The 22,631-nt window shown below is 49.1% G+C and overlaps 1 protein-coding gene across 1 annotated transcript; it reads right to left on the reverse strand.

Annotated features, from left to right (window-relative positions):
• Positions 1-3,570: 3,570 nt before the first annotated feature.
• Psmd3 (proteasome 26S subunit, non-ATPase 3) lies at positions 3,571-20,431 on the reverse strand. Its single transcript, XM_028889470.2, has 12 exons — positions 20,051-20,431; positions 16,947-17,137; positions 16,519-16,656; positions 14,463-14,599; positions 12,268-12,458; positions 11,706-11,809; positions 6,161-6,275; positions 5,961-6,080; positions 5,734-5,837; positions 5,143-5,298; positions 4,135-4,185; positions 3,571-4,031 (listed from the first exon to the last, which is right to left on the reverse strand). Exons 1-12 carry the CDS (start codon positions 20,256-20,258, stop codon positions 3,954-3,956), a joined length of 1,593 nt encoding a protein of 530 aa, XP_028745303.1. The 5' UTR covers positions 20,259-20,431; the 3' UTR covers positions 3,571-3,953.
• Positions 20,432-22,631: the final 2,200 nt, after the last annotated feature.

The raw sequence follows: 22,631 nt of genomic DNA on the forward strand, positions 1-22,631 counted from the left end.
CTATTAATCTATAACAAGTTACTTAGATGTAAATGTGGATTATTGGGGTAACTTTGTTTTTAATCATTTAAGGGAGATGAAAAACATGTTTTTACCTGTATTCATTATAATCATTCACTTGAAAAATAGAATATAACCACATTGTAATTCCTGGATTGCCTGAAAGATTTTGAGGTATGTAAGCTGTAGAAAAAAAGGTATACAGTAGCAAGAACATGGAAAGAACACAGAAGAATAGAGAATAAAGAAAGAAAAAAATCAAGAGAGCGTGTGACTGTCTTTTTCCCTAACCCCCTCACATAGAAAGGTCCTATCCCTTGAGCTGTAGATCCCTTGATAAATGCTGTAGATCCCTTGAGCCCTGCGCTGCTGGAGGCTGGTCCCCCAGGCAGCAATAGCAGGGGCATTGGCCATTTGTCATAACTAGTCAAAGAGCTGCGAATGAGTGACTGCTGACACTTGGCCACTAGTGAGACAACTGTATCACCTACCCAAGGCCCAGGGATCGTTGTGGAAGAGGGCAGACAGAATGTAGACCCAGGGGGAGGGGTGTTGTAGAACACTTCTGAAAATGACGTGGCCATGGCCACTGCACCTGAGCTGACAGCTGTTTTTTTTTTTTTTTTAATTTATTATTTTTATTTTTTGTGCATTGGTGTTTTGCCTGTATGTCTGTCTGTATGAGGGTGTTGGATCCCCTGGAACAGGAGTTACAGACAGTTGTGAGCTGCCATGTGGGTGCTGGGAATTGAACCCTGGTCCTCTGGAAGAGCAGCCAGCTCCTAACCACTGAGCAATCTCTCCAGCCCGTTTTGTTTTTCAAGACAGCTCTGTAGACCAGGCTGGCTTCGAACTCACAGAGATCCTCTGCCTGCCTCTGCCTCCTGAGTGCTGGGATTAAAGGCGTGCACCACCACATCTGGCTGCTTACAGCTGCTGTAATGGTTACCTGCATGAGACAGGGCCTGGCATCCTATTAGGGAAGAGAAGGGTCTCACTGCCCCCCTCCCCAGGGATTTATCTGCAGTTTATGGTTACTGGGGGAGGAAGAGATTTTTCTTCAGTTACCATAGCAAGGTGCCCATGCGTCTAATTTCTCTGAGTTATTGTAAGAACCCTAAGGTGGTAGAGGCAAGTCTCTGAGTTTGAGGCCAGACTGATCTACAGAGTGAGTTCCAGGACAGCCAGGGCTACACAGAGAAACCCTATCACAAACAAACAAACAAACCAAAGGAACCCTAAAGAAATTCACTGATCACTGGGCGATGGCGCACGCCTTTAATCCCTGGACCTGAGAGGCAGAGCCAGGAGGATCTTTGTGAGTTCAAGGCCAGCCTGGTCTACAGAGCGAGACCCAGGATAGGCACCAAAACTACACAGAGAAACCCTGTCTCAAAAACCTAAAAAAAAAAAAAAGAAAAAAAAAAAGAAATTCTCTCACACACACACACACAAAATGAGAGTAAAGTTGAACAGGAAGCACTTGTGAGGAGGAAGGGGATAAGCAGGAAGGAAATAGGGGGTCATGAGGGCTAATATGGTCAAAATATAGTATATATACTCAGTAAATGTCACGGTGAAGCCTATTGTGTATAGTAACTATATGCTAATAAAGACAAAGAAGTTCAAGGTCAAACTTGCCAGGTAGCAAGTCTGAGGCTTGCCTGGGCTGTATGGCGTGGGAGGGCAAAGATCAAAGAGCAGCGGCCTCTTCCCCCTGGAGAGGCCCTGGCTGTCAGCGCCTCTAAAGGCTCAGGCAGATTTTCATCTTTTTTTTTTTTTTTTTTTTTTTTTTTTTTTTTTTGCAGGGCTGGGAATTGCATCCAGGGCCTGGGGCATGCTAAGAAAGCACTCTACCCTGAACTACATCCCCAGCTTAATTTAAAAATATTTAATGTGTATGAGTGTTTTGCATTCAATGTACATGTGTATATTCCATTCAGTGTCAGTGAGGGCACTGGATCCCCTGGGACTGGAGTTACAGTTATGAGCCAAGTCCTTTGCAAGAGCAACAAGCTCTTGGCCAGTGAGCCACCTCTCCAACCCTAGTCTATGACCTTTAAATGTGCACTTTTGTATGTTTTGGTGTTATCATATAATCTGAGCCTGTACATATAGCAAGCACAGCAGCCTGCCACTCTTACCTGCTCAGCATCTGGTAATGCCCAGTACCACAGCTCATGGTTACCACCTGATCCAAAGGAGACCCTCTCCTGGTTTGGTGAGTTTAGGGTTTTGAGTTTGTCGTTACAGACAGTTGGTCCATTTGCCAAGGTTTTCTGGCTCTCATTCTTCTTGAATCTGTGAGCCATTTTTTTTCCTGTTAACCTCCTTGCTAGCTGCAAGTTTAGCCTGTTCTGTATGGCCAGCTCCCAGCCAAGTGAAGCTACATTGTCTCAGAAAACAAAACTACAGAATATTTAAAGCATGAATAATTTGGACACAGGGATAAGATCTGCAAAGATGGAGTGGAAAGCTGGAGGGAGTCCTATCTCATAGAAGCATTTTATGACAATGGAGGTGGCATTAGCTTGAAGGATATACAATGCCAGGTCACTGTGACCAGGGCTGAGATCAGGAACCAAAGCAAAGACCAAAACATGTTGAGTGAACTGTGCTGCTGGTGAAGGGTGTCAGTGTGCAATGAACTATCCTTTAACCAGCCCAAAGGTCATGCCAGCCACTAGGGTGGCCACTGAGGTTAGAAGCCCAGTCCTTAAGGAGCTCACAGACAGGCTGGCAAGATAAAGCTTTCCCACTGACCACCCTGTCAGAAAAACGTGACTAAGTGGCCCCGAGCACGCAAGGTGCAAAAGTGACCCTGGAGAGCCAGAGGCAGACACGACTGTGTGCAGTGCCCAGGAACATAGACCTGATGGCACTGGTGATCCAGTGTGGGTACTGTCATCAGCCCTGGGACACTTGACAAAAGCAGGTGGATGTCCCAAGCCATGTGCTGCTGGGGTTGGCTGGGGAGCTGAGGTACCCCTTCCTGGCCCCCAATTCTGTGTTCAGTGAGCAACCTATCTCCCACTAGGCAGGGCCACTGGGCAAAACTGTTCCCACCCGGCCAGGCTTTGCTCTCTCTTGTGCATACCACGAAGCCTGTGCTCATTCTTTCTTGACTTTTTTTAAAGGCAGGGTCTCACACAGCTCAGTTTGCTCTTGAACCGAGGCCTGGGCTGGGTCACAGGTGTGCACCATCATGCCTGGTTTGTGCAGTGTTGGAACTCAAACCCAAGATTTTATGCATGCCAGGCAAGCACCCTGCCCAGTGACTTCTGTCTCTCGTTGTTCGACCCCTTTGGGCCTCTTGGAAGTTTAGGTTCTGATCTGAAGAGCCAGGAGGCAAAGTCTAGTCCTTGATTTGATGGCGGGTGCAGAGAAGCCTAGGACACTCATCCATCTGCCTGACATTTGAGAGTCCTAAACCTGGGCCTCCCGCCCTCGGTTCACCTCACCTGTTGTCCTTCACTGCAGATCCGCTGGATCCTGATCACACTTGGGGCTAGGATGCCAAAGAAAGCAAGCCACCTGGGCTTGTCAACATCGTCACTCAGCAAGTGCAAGGAGCTTTGGAGAACTTTTTATTGTTTAAAAATCATAATTGAAGCTTCAAAAACATACAACCCAACATGTCCCAACCTCAGGCCTTAGTCCACACCCTAATCCACGGTTCTGTCCGTCCCTCCTGCTGCCCACACCACCATGAGGCAGGACCCTGCCTCCAGGAGACTGCCACCCGTTCTGCCCACAGTGTATTGTCACCAGCTACAGAGAGGCGTGGCAACAAGAGGGAAGAGTTGGCTCCCGGCATCCCTGACCCTCCCGCACAGCACATATGCAGTCTGAGCTGTGTGTGGGAAAAGGAGGCCAGGTTCCCGGGCAGGGGACCCCTGAGGGAAAAGACAAAAGCCAGTCTCCACTCAGCCCACCCCTCCCCAGGCCCCGGCTCAAGGGAAGCTGTCGTCATCATCCTCCGCCATCTCCTTGGCAAACTCCAAATCCTGCTGCTCCCGCTCACGCCGTTCCTGTGGAGAGAGGGGCCGCGGGCTTCACCCAGGGGAGGGGCTGCCCTGCCCTCCTGCCTTCCCGGCTTCCCTCCGAAAAGGTCCACCCTTCACTCTTGCTCACCTCTGCCGACTCCAGGTCCTTGTTGTAGGATTTGGGAGGAAAGCGCATGGCCTGAAAACAGCAGGTAGAGAAAGAAGCAGGAGTCACTGGCACGTCCTTTGTCTACCCCAGACACCAAGGCCTGAACATGGGCCATGCCACCCGCCTGTCTAGGTGGGAAGTTATGTATGTATGATGTATGTATGTATGTATGTATGTATGTATGTATGTATGTATGTATGTATGATGTATGTATGTATGATGTATGTATGTATGATGTATGTATGTATGTATGTATGTATCCACCAACCCACCCACCCACCTATCTATTGGCAAGGTCTCTCTACATAGCCCTGGCGAGCCCGGAATTCACTGTGTAGACCAGGCTGGCCTCAAACTCATAGAGATCCACCTGCCTCTGTCTCCCGACTGCTGAGATTAAAATGTGCACCATCACACCAGTTCAGAATTGAATTCTTACGCTACTAGAGTTAAAGGTGAGGACAGAAATGGCTTGATCACAAAGGGTCTCGCACGTCTGCAGAGTGCACTTTGCCAGATTTTAAGGCAGGCGCAATACCCTGGTTCCTGGGTAAAGAGGAAGACCAGGCCAGAATAGCACCAAACTGTGTCTAGGCACAGAAGGGGTTAGAACCTTCTGTGGAATTAAATGCCACCTCATGGCTTATACAGGTGAGCCTGGCCAAGTGCTCCATGTGGAGTAACTGTCTCGGCAATTCCTGAAGCAGGCCAGCCAGGCAGCAATCACCATCTGTTCCACAGGACAGGGGCTCACAGGCCTGCTGCTCCTCCCTGGTGACATCCCCTGTAGGACACAAGGCCCTACAGTCCTGCTGGGAGGGACTAGGGACACTGCCTGAGTCCTCTGTCCCTATGGCCCCGCTGCGCATCAGTGATTATTAGACAGGGGCTAGGACATGGGCACTAACCAAGCCAGGCTTCCCTGAATGTTCTGGGGAGGGAAGACATAAATGACAACGAACCCAATCATAGGCAAGGGCGTCTCACCTTGACAGACATGTTGTGGATGTCCAGGCAGAAGGAAATGCGCTGGTGGAAGGCTAGCTGGGGTTCCCGGGTAGAGTAGATATCAATCATCTCTTTGGATTGAACGTAGCCCTTCTCATGATTGATGCTGGCCTCAATGACACCGTCCCGGATGGCCTGTGGGCTCCCAAAGGGAGGAAAGGTCACCGTCTGCCGGATGTTGTGCTGCTCTGGTCCTCTGTCCTACCACTCACGCCCAGACTCATTCTCCTTCTGACAACCTCCTGGCTTGGCTACAGTTCCTGGCATTTTCTTTTCTTTTCTTTTTTTTTTTTTTGGTTTTTCGAGACAGGGTTTCTCTGTGTAGCTTTGCGCCTTTCCTGGAACTCACTTTGTAGCCCAGGCTGGCCTCGAACTCACAGAGATCCGCCTGGCTCTGCCTCCCGAGTGCTGGGATTAAAGGCATACGCCACCACCGCCCGGCAGTTCCTGGCATTTTCTGATGGGACTGGGCTACTGCAGTACCCTCTGGCTAAGCCCCTCCTACTCCTGCCCACTGGACCAGCAGGAAGGTCACATCCTTGGCCACTGTGGCTCCCGAGCCAGCCCCACCTTGGCGACAATGAACTCTGCATCTTCTGGGCTATCCAGCTGCAGCTTCTGGGCAATGTCCGCCAGGGAGATACGGGAATAGGAGAGGCTGATCATGCGCACACCTGTGGGAGGAGCAGTGGATGGGCAGGTGGGCACAGATGGGTGACCACCCACCTACCCACGAGGCTGCCGGTCCCAGGAAGAAAGCCCATCCGCATCCTGTTCAGACCCAAATCCTCACTCACCTGTCTTAATCACATTGTGTCGCAGTCGGATAATTAGGGTGTAGGTCCCGTCTGTTTGAAACTTCTCCCCAAACTGATCCAGGACTTGGTTGAACTTGGCAAGATTTCCTGTCCTAACAGCTGTGAGGGCACAGGAGCGGCTTAGCTGATGCAATGGGTACCCACACTAGCTCAGGGCGGCTCTGGGAGATGAGCCTTACCTTGGGTGAGGAGGAAGTAGGGCATGAGAGAGCGTTTGAGGGAGGGCTGCCGGAACTGCAGGCGGTCTGGGATCTCCCCCAGCAGGAGCTCCACCACAATCAGAAGCTTGTGCACCTGCGAAGGGGGGACAGGAAGCACAGTGGGCAGGGAGCTTGTACCCGGGGAAACCATGAATGGGGCTCTGATCTCATCAGACACACTGAGGGAGAGGAGGGGCAACGGTGGGGTACACAGTCAAGCAGGTAGACGGACATGTGTTCACACAAACCAAATCAAAGGAATTTAAAAGGGAGCGAGGGATCGGAGATGGCTCAGCAGTTAAGCACGTTTGCGGTCCGGCAGCGGACAGACGTTTGGTTCCCAGCACACACGGTAGCTCACAACTGCCTGAAACTCCAGCTCTAGGAGATCTGATGTTCTCTTCAGTCTCTGCAGGAACCCACAGACACACGGTGCACACTGACAGACATCCCACACACATTTAAATAAGAAGAATCTTTAAGAAGAAAAGAGAGGTTGGGGATTTAGCTCAGTGGTAGAGCGCTTGCCTAGCAAGCACAAGGCCCTGGGTTCGGTCTTCAGCTCTGAAAAAAAGAAAAAGAAAAAAAAAAAAAAAAGAAAAAAAAAAAAGGAAAAAAAAAGACCAGGCATGGCAGCGCACACCTTTAATCCCAGCACTCAGGAGGCAGAGCCAGGTAGATCTCTGTGAGTTCGAGGCCAGCCTGGTCTACAGAGTGAGATACCAAAACTACACAGAGAAACCCTGTTTTGGAAAACCAAGAAAAAAATAAATAAATAAATAAAAAAAAATAAATAAATAAAAAATAAAGAGGGGGGGCAACAAAACAAAAAAGCCAGACACGGACCCCTACCCCTCTCTTGGTTTCCTCTCCGCTCTGCTCTGCCCTCCTTTCTAACTCTGGTAGTTGTGGCCGTGAACCGTGACTTTCCCGCCAGTAACCAGCACCATTTTACTATCATTTGGTGCCATGAACTTGGATAGGAAATTCTGCGCACTCAGCACCCAGTGCTGAGTGTCAGAAGCCTAGCCCAGGACCTGGGACTGCCCTGCCCGGCGACTGCCAGATCTCCTTTTTCCATTTTCCCCACCGCTGGACCCACCCACCACACCCACCCCCGCTGCATCTCCACCACACGAGCGATTGGTGAATCCTGTTTCTGGCGGCTGCAGCCTGACCTATATTCCTCGTGCTGGACCTCCCAGGGGTCCGTGGGCTGTGCTGGCAACAACATTCTCTCCCTTGATGAAGGGGTCAACGCTGTCGGATCCCGGGAGTGGGGGGGGGTCCACATACACTCCCAGCCCTTATTCCTCTCTTGACAAAGGTGGGAATAACTCGTAGATTCTTCTCTTTGCCTCAGGGATGCTTGAGATAGGAGCCTGGGATCCTGGTTTGTTATTTTAATTTTTTATTTTTCTCTCTCAGCTGCAGCCATGGGACATAGGGGCAGATACCAGTAAATTTGGTCACATAACAGCTTCATGGGAATTTCTGCGAGCGAATGAACAAATGAAAAGAGCTACCTTATCCCCAAGCTTTCTACTGAAGCTCTGAACCCTTCTCCCTCCCTCTACTGCCCCCTGCCAGGCAACCACTCTGTCTGTCTGACTTCTCTCTCCAGCAGTGGGTGGCCCCCTTCCGCTGACTCTCACCCTAACTCCTCCCACTCATTCTCAAGCTGCCCTGAGAGGCACAGACAGTCTGGAAGCAGGCTAGATCCATGAAGCAGGATTTGGATCCATGCAAATAAGTTTACAATCAAAACCTACATGGGGATCACAGTAATAAGAATGACTCTTTAGCCAGAGATCAGTTTTCAGCCTGCCTCCTGGCAGGTCTACATCCCCGACATGGGACTAAAACGTAAGTATCTGGAGAGCGAGGCTCCGGACCCCACAGGAGAAAGTTTCATCTGTGGCATTCAAGATGTACCAGGGGAGAGATTTAAAAAAAAAAAAAAAAAGTCCGAGAACAAAATTGCTGGCACACACTGGCTCCCAAAAGCCGTTGGGTCCCTGTTTTAAGTAATAAAAAAAAAAAAAAAAGGCACACTCGGGCGAGGCGAGTGCGTGCCCTGCCAGGCCAGGCCATCAACTGAGCCTTGTTCAAAGTGCCACCTAGAAAGACAACCAGTCAGCTGGCTGCCCCCAGGCACCAAGATGGCATGGGAACATCAAGCTAAGACCTCCAGCAGACCTAGGCTTGGCCACGGGCTTGCAGGGAACCCAGAATGCAGCATGAAAGCAATCTGTTTCTTTCCTTCTGGACACAAGAACCACTGGCCCAGTCCTGGGAGTTTTGGGATGTCACCTCTCCTCATTTCCCCACTGTCGGGGTAGGGAGGACAACCTTACCCCCCTCACCAGACTTAATTGTTCTGTCAGGGTTACTTAATGGGAAAAGATTTTCCAGCTAAGGTAGGAGCTTTCATTTGATTGCTCCCTCCACGTGCCTCGCTCCAGACCTGTCAGAGTGCTTCTCCTCCTCCTCATGCACAGAGACAGGGAGGACCCTGATCTCTGCCCTGTCCCTAATTCCAAAAATAAATAAGTTCTCATGCACCACGAGCTTTTCTCTTCCCAGTTCCTCTCCTAACTCACTGCTCAGCTAATGGTACAGGACCACCACAGAACTGGAGTCCAGAGATCAAGTAAGAAACTGTAACAGCTAAAAGGTATTTACACCCCCAGATCCAAAAGTGTCTGGGCACTGCAAAAACAGACTTTATATTAAATGCTCTCAACAGTTGATCACCTGTGTCTCCTGGATGCTAAACTAGTAAAAAACAAAAAACAAAACAAAAAAAACAGGTGCCTTAAATGATCTGTCTCTGATAAAACTTAAAAATATGTTCCAATCTCTCTGTCTCTCTCTCTCATTAACACTAACCAATACAAGGAGAGTACTAAACACTACCACGGTCACTAATTTTCTTATGGCTGCTTCTTAACATTTTCAAAATTTTTCCCAAGCTCCAGAAACCAGCTTAAATCCATCTGGACAGGTCGGATCTACTTCAGGCTTTTCCTGTCTCACCAGCATCCTGAGTGGCCAGGGTGCCAAGCCGAGAGGGGTGGACGGCTCCAGGGCAGCAGGACAGCCACCATCCCAGGACGCCTGTCTACCTTGGAAGGCCCCCTTTCTTACCCTCCCCTAAGAGCCAACCAACACCCACCAAGTCAGCTGGAAACAGTTTTTCCAGGAGAGATGATGCCCCTATTCCTATTCACTCGCCTTTTTTTTTTTTTTTTTTTTTTTGGTTTTTCGAGACAGGGTTTCTCTGTGTAGCTTGGTGCCTTTCCTGGAACTCACTCTGTAGCCCAGGCTAGCCTCGAACTCACAGAGATCCTCCTGCCTCTGCCTCCTGAGTGCTGGGATTAAAGGCGTGCACCACCACCACCACCACCACCACCACCACCACCCTGGCTCACTCGCTTTTTTATAATAAGCAAAAAGCCTGGAATGTTAAGATCCTGCCTTCAGCTGGGCGGTGGTGGCACACGCCTTTAATCCCAGCACTGGGAGGCAGAGCCAGGGCGGATCTCTGTGAGTTTGAGGCCAGCCTGGGCTACCAAGTGAGTTCTAGGAAAGGCGCCAAGCTACACAGAGAAACCGTCTTGAAAAACAAAAAAACAAAACAAACAAACAAAAAAAATCCTGCCTTCAATCTTCAGGGTCTGGCGTCTTACATCATCAGTGGGTGCTGGCGACTATGTACCCACCACATGGTAATCCTAGCCAGGGCTAAATAGTGAGACTCTGTTGAGAAACAGCTCGTGTGTGTGTGTGTGTGTGTGTGTGTGTGTGTGTGTGTGTGTGTGTGTGTGTGTGTGAGAGAGAGAGAGAGAGAGAGAGAGAGAGAGAGAGAGAGAGAGAGAGAGAGAGAGAGAGCGCCCTCTATTTCTTTGTAAGCAGTGTCTTGCTACACAGTCCTGGTCGGCCTCAAACTTGCAATGCTAATGCTCTTGCCTCTGCTTCCTGAGGCCTAAGTGTATAGCTGTGCCCCTCTATGCCCAGCCGCAACATATATTTTAAAAAGTTTTGAAAGGGGTGGAACTGGGGATAGGCTCTCTCCTTAAACACACCTTTCCATTGTCCCAGGCTTCCTCATCCACTGAACACTGGCCAAAGATTCCAGCCCAGCTTTCTCTGCTCCACCCTGCCCCGGATGCTACTGTAAGGAGCCATGAGTCCTTACAGCTTGTTTGAGATACCAGACTTACCCTGGGGCTACACCAGCACGTGACATACTATTTCATTATCTGTATTGTTGTGATTTTTGTTGTTTGAGGCAGGGTCTTACATTATGTAGTCTAGGCTAGCCTTGAACTTGCCGCCACCTTCCCGTGTCAGACTCCTAACTACCTGGATTACTGTCTGCCACCGTACCTCCTTTTTAGTGATTTTTTTTTTGTTATTGTTTTTCAAGACAGGGCTTCTTTGTGTAGCTTTTGGTGCCTGTCTTGGAACTTGCTGTGTAGACCAGGCGGGCCTTGAACTCACAGAGATCCCCCTGCCTCTGCCTCCTGAGTTCTGGGATTAAAGGCATGTGCCACCACTGTCCAGCCCTTTTAGTGATTTTTAAAAGAAACTTTAGTGTGTGACTTATAGTGTAAGAATCTTCCAGGCTGCTCATGTGTCCTATGTGTCTGGAAATCCCTTTGTGTGAAAATTCTACTAGTATTTCAAAAACCAGTTCAAATTTAAGATTTCTGATTTTTTTTTTTTTTTTTTTTTTTTTGGTTTTTCGAGACAGGGTTTCTCCTTGTAGTCTTGGTGCCTGTCCTGGGTCTCGCTCTGTAGACCAAGCTGGCCTTGAACTCAAAGATCTGCCTGGCTCTGCCTCCCGAGTGCTGGGATTCTTTAAAACCATGTTGGCCCAGTCTGAACTGAACACCATGCTTCCCAGCACACTGCCCACACTGCCCACGCTCACCCACACAGACAAGGGAAAAATGGAGGCTGGTGCCGTGCTGAGGCAGGAGCACAGGCCTATAGCTGGAGACTGGGTCCCAAACCGGGCTCTGATACTTTACATAGGCCCACGGTCCCTATTCTTTCTCTCTCTGAAACACCACCGCCGAGAGACGCCCTCTCCATCCTTTCCTGTCACTCACGGTGACCAACACCGTGAGTGACAGAACCTTTTGTGTCTGAAGGCTCGGAAGTGGCCACGGTTTATGTACACAGGAGCCCCTCAGCTTTGTGAATTATGAGACTGTCTGGATTTCCTGAACAGACAACATTCATCAAGATTGGCACGTAAGGGACCAAGTAAAAGCCTGGGCTCATCAACCCAAGCCAGGCCATGCCTGGGATACCTGCTCGGAGTGCTGGGGAGTGAGGGACAGTTCAAACTCATCTGAACGTGAGCTGGCAGAGGCGCTGAGGCGCTGCTGGCTGCTCCAGCACTCACAGAAGGGCAGCCGCAGGGAGGGGGTCAAGAACCCGGGCTCCAGCACGGGGAAGCACACCTAAAGGGTAACAGATAAGCCAGAGGGGAGGACCAGGAACGGCTAACCGTCTGTTTGAAGCCGACAGCTGTGTGCTGTGGGGCCTTGCGCAGGGCATTGGTCATCGTCCTCCGGGCCTCAGAGTACTCCAGCTGGATAGCTTTGATTCGGCCTGGGTACACGAGAGGAGAGTGGGTCAGAAGAGTGGTGGTGGTGTACGCCTTTGATCCCAGCACTAGGGAGGGAGGCAGAACTCTGTGAGTTTGAGGCTAGCCTGGGCTACAATGCAAGTTCCAGGACAGCCAGGGCTGTTACACAGAGAAACCCTGTCTCAAAAAAAAAAAAAAAAATAGAAAAAAAAAGGAAAGAAAAAAAAAAAACAACAACCAAAAAATGGTGTTATTCCCCACAACCGCCACTACCCCCTCTTCGGGCAAACCCCTTGGCTTTAGAATATTCTGGCCTTTTGCTTGCCTGATGATTTGGAGAGTATCCCATGTGTGGGCCTAGACTGTGCTCCAGCTGATTACCTGGTCCCTCCCGTATCTATCTGGGATGAGTGCTGTCTGCGCCAAATGGGCCAACCCTGGAAAGTCTGCATCAGCTCTGTGGGTGGGGACCCCTGCTTACCTGTGTAGTAGAGGTACCTGGCCCACTCATTGTTGTTAGCCTGTTCGGGGAAGACAGACTTGGATACTAGTTTCTCAGCCTGGTCATACAAGCTGTAGTGTAGGTAATTCCGAAGCAAGAGGTTCAATAAGGTAGCCTGTCCGTCTGCATCATGCCGGAGGGTGGCTGTCCGGAGCCGGGCATGCAAGAAACTGAGGAGAAAAGCAAAGGGATGTCAAACTCTCAAACCATGTCAGGTTTGGTAGCTAACATCTATAACCCCAGCACTGGGAGGCAGAGGCAAGTGGGCTTCTGTGAGTTCGAGGCCAGCCTGGTCTACTTGTCTAGTTCCAGGACAGCCAGGGCTACACAGAGCCCTGTCTCAAAACACAACCCTGACTTGCCCGATTTACCAATTACTTTTGGTCTGGCACGTTCTAGAAAGGACAACACTCGGGTTATGATAAGAGTGCGGTTCACCCAGCAGGACAGACGGTGGCAGAAGCTAAGCAGAGACCAGGGCGAGAGCAAGAGGGACCCAGGAGGCAGGAGCCGGCTGGCTCCTCCCTTCCGTCCTTTGGTTGGGAGCCCGGCCTTCAGCAGCCGAGCTCTCAGCCCGTGTTTCACCTCACAGCACGTTTATGTGTGCACTCGAGTGTCACAGCGTGCATGCACGCTCAGAGGACAACTTACAGGGCTTGGTCCTCTCCGTCCATCATCTGCGTCCTGGGGATCAAAGTCAGGTCCTCAAGCTTGGCAGTAGGTGTCTTTACTGACTGAACCATCAACAGTCCCGGGACTTACTTTATTATTATTATTTTTTTGTTTGTTTTTTTGAGACAGGGTTTCTCTGTGTAGTTTTGGTGCCTGTCCTGAATCTCACTCTGTAGACCAGGCTGGCCTTGAATTCACAGAGACCCGCCTGGCTCTGCCTCCCAGTGGTGGGATTTAAGGCGTGTGCCACCACCGCCCGGCTAAATTTTTTTTAAATTTTAGTTATTACATTAAAAACTGTGTATGGGTGAGTGTGCAATAGCACAGATATGGAGGTCAGAGGACAACTTTGGGAACTGGCTGTACCCTCTTGTGATGGGGATCTCAGGGATGCACTCAGGCTGCTGGACTTTTACACAGCCTGTCACACAGGACTGAGCTGGTTACAGGGAAGGACGGACTTGAAGGAGGTGGGGAGAGAGGGTTCTGGGCAAAGCAGAGCCCAAAGGCTCTGAGGAAGGACTTGTGCTGTGCCCGAGGAAGAAGAGGAGGCTAGTGTGCTGGCAGAGAGAGGGAGCCAAGGAAGAACCAAGAGTCTGTCAGCTCAGTTCTCAGAAACTACCACGAGGACTCTGGCTTTTCTTTTTTTTTCTTTTGGTTTTTCGAGACAGGGTTTCTCTGCGTAGCTTTGCGCCTTTCCTGGAGCTCACTTGGTAGCCCAGGCTGGCCTTGAACTCACAGAGATCCACCTGGCTCTGCCTCCCGAGTGCTGGGATTAAAGGCGTGCGCCACCACTGCCCCGTGACTCTGGCTTTTCTAAAGGGCTCCGGCTGGGGTGGCTGGAGCAGGTTCTGAACAGAAAGCCAAAATATTCCTAGTATATCCTTTCACCTCTACCTCACCCACCAACCCTCCCTAGCTGTGGGGTGACAGGAAAAGTTAGGGGTAGTTTGTTAAAGTCTAGAGGTTATCCCCATTGCTTACCCAGGATTACCATCCCCACAGCTCAGGGTATGTTAGCAACTGCCCATTACCTGCTGGGTGTCTGTGGTAGTTTGAACAAGACGGCCCCCACAGGCACATATCTGAATGCTTAGTCACCAAGGAGCAGCACTATTGAAAGACTTACATCCACATACTCAGGAGGCAGAGGCAGGAGGATCTCTGCATTTGAGGCCAGCCTAATCTACGGAGCGAGTTCCAGGACAGCCAGGGCTACACAGAGAAACCCTGTCTCAACTGCCCCCCCCAAGCTCAAAACAGCCCCCCAACCCCCTCAAACAAGGATGTCGCTCTCAGCTACTGTTCCAGAGCCATGCATGCTGCCATGACGACAATGGACTAAACCTTCTGAGTTGCCTTGGTCCCGGTGTCTCTTCACATCAACAGAACAGTGACTGAGACAGAACTTCACCCACTAGTTCCTCATTCTCTCCCGGCCCACCACTCTGGAGTAGTGATGACCATGGCTCTGATCCCATGGAGCCCTTGACTACTCATACCTGCGTACCACATCCAGCTTGTCCAGGAACTCATAGACTCGGGCGTGATAATAATAACACTTTGCAGCTACAAGGTCCAGGGCTCGGCGGTTCTGAGTGCTGATCTTCTGCATCAGATCATCAGAGATTTTCTGGGCCTGGAAAGGGGTTTGGGGGAATAAAAGAGAACTAAGTGGTAATTCTCCAAAGGTCAAAGAGGAAGAATGATGAGCCAGCAATTCTGCTCCTAGGTGTATATCCAAGAGAACTGTAAAGAGCTACAGACAAAGGCCTATAGATAAATGTTAATATCCGCATCATTCAAAATAATCCAAGAACACATAAAGAACCAATTGTGGTGCTGCATGCCTGTAACCCTGGTACTTGGGAGGGAGGAAGATCTAGTTTGAGGCTAGGCTGGGCTAGAGAAACAAAACTAAACAAAAATAGTAACAATAAACAAAGGGAGGTATATTCATTAGACTAATAGCCAGCTGGGGGCTGGAGAGATGGCTCAATGGTTAAGAGCACTGGCTGCTCTTCCAGAGGAATGGCGTTCAATTCCCAGCACCCACATGGCAGTTCACAACAGTCTGCAGTTTCAGTTCCAGGGGCTCCAACACCCTTACACATGCAGGTAAAACACCAACGCACACAAAATAAGAAAAATTAAAAACAAACAAAGACTATTAACCAGTCACAAACACGTGATCCCACCAGGAGGACTGCAGCAAGTCTCAGGCCAGCTTGGGTTAGAGTAAACACTGAACCAAAACACAGGGAAAACACCAGGCTGGGGCGGCTCAGAGGTACAGTGCTTGCCAGCACGAGCACACATGACATCCCTGCTTCCATCTTCAGTTAAAACCACAGAATGACGCGCTCACTGACCCATGCCATGCCATTACCCACTGCCTAATCTTTAAACTCTGTTATTACTGCAGGAGGCCAGTATTGCACGGTCAGAAAGCACACAGGTGGTCTGTGGGTCGAGGAAGGTGGCGTTTGGCTGGAGCAGGGAACATGTCCTTGGGTTAGTGCAGATGCAGTGCAGCCCTCTGTGTACAGGAAAACCACTCAACTGTAGGCAGCAAAAGGATGGATTTTATCGAAAACAAAAACAAGCAAACAAAAAGGTGACGTGAAAAAGAACAAAACAGAGCATGAAGAGTGACACCTGTCATTTCTGCATGTCCCATGTAGCTACAACTGTCAAGCAAGGTGACCCAACCTGGCAAGTGAGAGAACTGGAGTGCAGCTTGAATACCCAACGTCCCTTCCTGGCAATGGTTCAGGCCCAAAGCCAGAGTTCTTTATTACATGGATGAGGGTACGAGTGTTTTGCCTTAATGTATTCTAGGTGTATTACATGCCTGTCTGGTGCTAAGCCAGAAGATGTTGAATCTCCTGGAGCTGGAGTTATATATGGTTGTGAACTGCCACGTGGGTGCTGGGAATCAAACCTGGGTCCTGGTCAACAGTAGCCAGTACTCTAAACAGCTGAACCAGCTCTCCAGCCTCACAGAGCTGGCTTTTTAAAAACATACTTTTTACAAATGTTTACTTTTATTTGCATGTGCACATGCCGTGTATCAATCCTCCTGTCTCAGCCTCCTGAGTGCTGACGTAATAGACAGGCACCATGCATGATTAGCTGCCATTTCTTTTTCTTTTTCTTTTCCTGTTTTTTTGAGACAGGGTTTCTCTGTGTAACCCTGGCTGTCCTTGAACTCAGATATTTGCCTGCCTCTGCCTTCTGAGTGCTGGGATTGAAGGCATGTGCCACCACCACTTGGCTACCATTTCTTAAAGATCTATGAAAGTTTACGCTGTGCAAATGTGAGAAAGGTTCTCACTCTGCAGCCCACGCTGGCCTTGAACTCCTATTCCATCTCAGCCTCTGAGCAATGGGATTGCAGGTGTGCACCGCCATGCCTAGCTTGGGAAGGTGGGCGGAGAGACAGTTTATAGTGATCCCCTCTACTTCTTCACTGGAGATCACCCTCTACTTCTTCACTGGAGATCACCTCCCCCAGAGACCTGGGGCTGGCTAGTTATTCCCACCGCATCCTGGTACCTCTTTGTAGCGTTTGCTGTTCATTAGGAAGATGACCATGAGCAGCTGGAGATAAGCTTCCACTTCAGGTAGAAGAGGTGCTGATGCAGCTTTTCCTGTACGTGGACGGAACTGTAGATCGGCTTCTGTGTCCATGGGCTAGGGGAGGACAGGGTTACCATGGAAAAGTGCAGCCAACCAATCAACAAGCGTTTACTGGACACTCACTACGTGTTTCGACACACATTTACTGAGTGCCTACTATGCACAAAGAATTTGCCAGGTGCTGAGGATACAAAATTAAAGACAGTCCTTTTCGTGGAGTGTCAAGGAGGCTGGCAACAGAATATAATAAAGATTTCTGTAATCTCACAAAAGGCTTAAGAATGAAGCCATCACACCTGAGACACTGCAAATCCTATCAGACCCTTGAAGCTAGCCCAACTCACTTCTTCTAGGAAGGGCAGCAGGAAGTCTCGAGTGGCATTATTGGAGGTGAAGAAGCCATGCACGGCCTTATAGAGAACATAGTGGTTGAGGCGGCGTGATGTGGACGGCAGCATCCGCAGCGCCCTCAGCACAAACCGAGGCTCCTTGCCCGAAACAGCCTTCTCTAGCTGTTTCACGTGCTCCTTGATATCTGCAGAGGACCGGAGAAGGGAGAGAAGTTACTTCCAGTTCCTCCTGTGCCCCACCACTCTGGGGGAGCAGTTCCATGGACCACATCTATTTACCCTTTGGGCCCAATGGCGTTAAGCAGTATTTATGGGTGCAGTGCACCAATGTTCAGACACAACCGGATACAAGGAAAACCTTAGCTGGGGCAGGGGACAGGGCAGAGGATAGCTGAAAGGCATAGAAAACAGGTGAGGAACAAAGGAGAAGAAATACATGGAGATTTATCAGAGCTGAGAATAGGAAAGACTCTGTAAACAGTGGAGCAATCTCAGAGACAGGCACACCGGACTGAGGAGTGTGACTACAAAAAAAGCCTTCTGAATAACCATGTCAACAAGAGAAAAATATGTGTAACACATGACCAGATTCACAGCTCATTTCACAAAGAATTTACATAACTGGCTAAGAGAAACTACTGGAGGCTGGAGAGATGGCTCAGCAATTAAGAGCACTGGCTGCTCTTCCAGAGGACCCAGGTTCAATTCCCAGTACTCACAACTGTCTGTAATTCCAGTTCCAGTGGACCTGACACCCTCACACATACATATACATATACATATGTATATATGTGTGTGTATATATATGTATACACACACACACACATATATGTAAAACACCAAAGCACATAAATAAATAAATCTTAAAAAAAAAAAGAGAGAGAGAGAAACTGCTGGCCATAACTTCAAAACAAAAGTGGACATTGGACATAAGCAGAGGTTGGCAAACCAATAAAAGACATGAAGACTGTATTTTGGTAGTATCCAAATATCTGAAAATGGAAACATTTTTACATTACCAAATTAGTAATATTTTAAAATAGAATGAAAACATAAAGAACATAAAGGGAAAAGAACATTTATAATGTAAATCAGATTTTCAGGACAACATAAAAATCTTTAGAAATGGGGCTGAAGAGATGGTTCAGTGGTTGAGCACTGGCTGCTTTTCCAGAGGACCTGGGTTCTATTCCCAGCACCCACATGGTGGCTCACATCCGTCCATAACTATAGCACCAGGGAATCAGATGTCCTCTTCTGCTCTTTGTGGACATTGCACACAGGTGGTACACTTACAAACACACAGGTAAAACACTCATACACACAAACACAATTTAAATTTAGACATGTTTACCCTTTTTGATTTAGGCATAGAAATTCTAGGAAGCTATATTTAAATAGTTACAAAAGTAGATTTAAAAACCTAGGAATATGGTGATTGCAAAACTACTTAAAAGAGCAAGAAACATGCAAAACTTTAAATGTGCACCAATTAGGAGAATGCAATCAACTGGCAGTTTCTTAGTCAGATTTTCTACTTTACAATGGTGCTTGTGATACCAATTATTACAAATAGTAACAGCTGCTATGAAGAGAGGCCTTACTATGAATTTACTATGTATGTGCTAGGCACAGTTCATGCATTCTAACGTCCACAATAATCCAACAAAAGAGCTAATGCTATTAATAATCTCACTTAAACAAACAGGGAAACTGATTCTGGAGCTTACAGTCTCAATCACTACACTGAGTAGTCAATACATGCTTTTCGAATAAATTGAACCTAATGTTCATGGCCATGTTAAATGAAAAGAGAAAAAAAAAATCTTTACATACTAATATCTTGATCCTAACTGTGTATTTCAATGATTCCAATTATAGAAGAGCTTGAAAATACACAGGAAAACAGGTTAACTCTGGTTGAATTTTTCTCCCTGTTACTTTAGAATTCTCACATTTCAAAATTTCTACAGTGAATAAAAACTGCAATGAAATGTGTACACACACTCAGGCAATGCTGAGTGACATCTCTACCACTGGTTACTTTTTATTTCAGGTAAAAGACCTTTACTGTACATAGCTCCTGTTGCCAAGTTTTTTTTTTTTTTTTTTAAAAGTGGGAGTTGATGCAGTCCATACATACACACACATACTCAAGTACCACTCAGGGCATAACTTGGCTTATCTCTACATTTTGAAGTAGTTTCACATGTAGTTAAGCAAAGAGAGAGAGAGAGAGAAAAAAAAAATTCCAGTAAGGAGTCTGGTCCCACTTGAGCTAGAACTTGGAAAACTGCACAGAATCACAGTGAGAAGTCTCACCCCACCCACTTCAAACATGGACAGGATGGACTAAGTGGGAAAAGTAATAGAGCAACTTAAGAGGAACAAGAGGACAACAGGAAGCCGAGAACTGGCATCTGGAAGAAAGCTGAGGATGGTGGTGGCTTATAGGAGCTGAGGCCACAGGTAAGCGCTATAAACAAACAACAACCAAAAGACAAACGGAGGAGTTAAAGTGTGTATGTGCTTGAACTCTTTAGAAACGGAGGGAGTAAGAACCTCAAGAGAGAGGAAAAGAGCAACGGGACAGTTTATAGACACTTCAGTTACAGAAGTAAGGAAGCGACACAAGGTGGAAATAGCTCATCTGGGGAGTTCTCTAAGAGAAGCTAGAGCTACAGAACCCTTCATAAACTAAGGGGCCAGTGTAATGCTACCCTGGCTTCTTTAGACACAAATACAAACGCTGATTTCTAGAGCTCAATAACATTTCGGAGGCGCTAATATCGGTTAGATCGGGGATACATGGAGTAGATCAGTGGGGAGAACTGAAGAAAAGGCTCGATGAGACCAAGATGCAAACCCAGAGGAGGAGCGGGAGTGTGAGGAGAGCAGTCCGCAGCCTGGAGAACAGGTTCAGTCGCCGGCGGCGGGGGTCGAGGGTGATAGGGCGGGCATTTCCGACCCCAGCCCCATGGACCGAACACCGGGAACCGAGGTAGGCGGAGGCTGCGCAGAGGTCCCAGGGAGAACTCGCATCACCGTGGCCGCTGTCACCCGTGATCGCGGCACGTCCCGGACGCGGGCTCCCGTACCTTCCAAGGTGACAGTGTCCAGCTCTCGCTGGGAGTGCTCGGTCGCCGCTGCCTTGCCGTCTCCCTCCCCCGTTGAGCCGCTCCCTGCTGCTGCCTCCTCTTTCATCTCCACATCCTGGGGGGCGGGCGGCGGCGGTTCTTGTTCCCCTCCCGGCGGCGGCTTTGCCTTGTCGGCGCCTCGGCGCCGGGCCGAGCCCTCCTGCTTCATGGCGCCCGGGGTCGCGGCCTAGTCCGGGGACCGAGGCAGGGGCCTCGCCTAAACCCTCACACCAGAGACCAGGCACAGAGCCGGGCCTGCACACCAGCGCGGGCTCGCGTCGGGCCGCACGATGACCGAGCAGCTGCAAACTCCTTCCCGGCGCTGGGGCTTCTGGGAAATGCCAGGCCCGGCGAGCAGATGGCCGAGTTCGGGGAGGAGAAAGAAATCAACAGCCGAGGTGCACGATGAAGGCGGATCTTCTAGGAAGGGGGAGGAGTCCGCAAGAATTTGTGGGGCTTAGGAATGGTGATTTTATCTTCCTCTCGGGTGCGTATCTCTGAATGTCCGCGAGAGGTCCCCTTAGGCTCCAACCCGGGCTACCCCAGACTCTAACTACGTAAGTAGGCAGGGCCTATCGGAGCGCAGATCCGGATGACATCACAAGTTGCCGGGCTGTTTTTTCCTTCCCCGCCCCGCAAGCTCTCCCAGTTCGCGCAGGTCAGGTCCCTTGTGAAATCCATCAGGCTCGCGCTCTCAACGCCCGCCAGATACTTCCAGCACCGGGAAGAAAGGGAGCTTGTGTGCTTGCAGCTAGGCCATTAAGTTGAACTGAGCTCAACCCCTGTGGCATCCGAACTTCCTTGTCAAATTTTTGGATAGTGCTGAATATAAGGCATACCATCTCTGCAGCCTGGGAGTGTGATGGGGGAGCGTGTATGTGCGTAGAATTAGTCAAATTTAATAATAGGAATCCACGTTGTATACGGCTCAGGGTCAGTACATAGAGGATTGTTGCAAATCCCAGCCCAAGGATGTAATGTAGGGCCAGATGTGGCTCGCACACCTTTAATCTCAGCACTAGGGAGGCAGGTCTCTGTGTTTGAGGCCAGCCTGGTCTACATAGCAAGTTCCAGAATAGCCAGAACTACATAGAAAGACTGTCTCAAAATAATAGTAATAGTAATAGTAATAATAATAATGTGGGCCGGCTAAATGGCTCAGGGGATAAAGGTACTTGCCACCAAGTGGGAAGATATGAGCTTGTTACTGGGTCCCATGAGAAAAGGAGAGAAAAGAGTCCCACTGAGTCCCAGAAGTTGTTCCCTGACCTCCACAAGCATGCTGTGGCTCACCCCCATAAATAAATGCTTGAAAGAGAGAGAGAGAGAGAGAGAGAGAGAGAGAGAATAATGTACCCAGTCAGGCACTATGCTCCACTCCAGTTAATCCCAGCACTTGGGAGGCTGAGAAAATTGTCATTACTTGCAGGTTAGCCTGGGCTACATAGTTCCAGGAAAGCCTGGGCTATAGTGTGGGAGTTTGCCACCTTCTCAAAAACTCAAAACAACCAGATAAATAAGGTGAGTTAGTAAATAAAGGCGTTGCTGCAAGCCTGAGGACTCATGAGTTCCGTTCCTGGAAAAGGGGAAAAGGTGGAAAGAGGGAACTGACTCCACAAAGTTGTTCTCTGATCTCCACACAGGGGCTGTAACATGGGACACACACACACACACACACATATATACACACACACACACACACACACACACACACATCACAGGGACCTTGAAAAAAAGTTGACACTCTATGTTCTGCTCTGGGATGCAGTGTGTTTGGGGATGGAAGGAAGAGGCTCTGGGGAGCAGTTTGCGGAGGCCTTTATACATCTAGACACCTGTGAATGGGGAGCAGAATGATGTCCTTTGTGGGGTACACAAATGGAAGAAAATTGGACTAGAAAGCCTTCCCATTCCTTCAGCACTGGTTTTGAAGATACGGGGCAGGGGGTGGGGGGGCAGTTTCTCAAAGCACAAACAAAACTCCAGCATGGAAACTTGATCTCCTCTGTGAACAGCCAGGACTGGCTCAGCACATGCTCTAACAAGGATTCAGAAGACGCAGAATGTGTCCTGACTATATTCTCTTGTATTAAAGGCGTGCGTGCGCTGCCACCACCGCCCGGCCATCTCTTGTATTTCGAAATCCTCAGGACATTTGTGTTTGTTCGTTTGTTCGTTTGTTTGACACAGTCTCCCTGTGTAGCCCTGGCTGGCCTGTAACTCACAGAGATTCACCCTCTGCCTGCAGAGCTCTCGGATAAAAGGCAAGTAGATCTTTATCTGCTCCACCACACCTGGCAGCTGCATGGGTTTTTAAAATTGCATTTATTTATTTAGTTGGCTGGGGGCCACTCTTCCCACGGTGTATGTGAGGAAGCCAGAGAACAACTTTCTGAAGTCCCTTCTCCTCACACCATGTGGGGCCTGACAGTTAAAGCCGGGTCATGAGGCTTGGCAGCAAGTGCTGCTGAGCCATCTTGCTGGTATCCCTACTTACCTTTTGTATTATTTTTATTCCATTGTGACAAACAGTTCTCTGTAT

The sequence above is a fragment of the Peromyscus leucopus genome, chromosome 8b (genome assembly GCF_004664715.2).
Source record: "Peromyscus leucopus breed LL Stock chromosome 8b, UCI_PerLeu_2.1, whole genome shotgun sequence".
NCBI lineage: Eukaryota > Metazoa > Chordata > Mammalia > Rodentia > Cricetidae > Peromyscus > Peromyscus leucopus.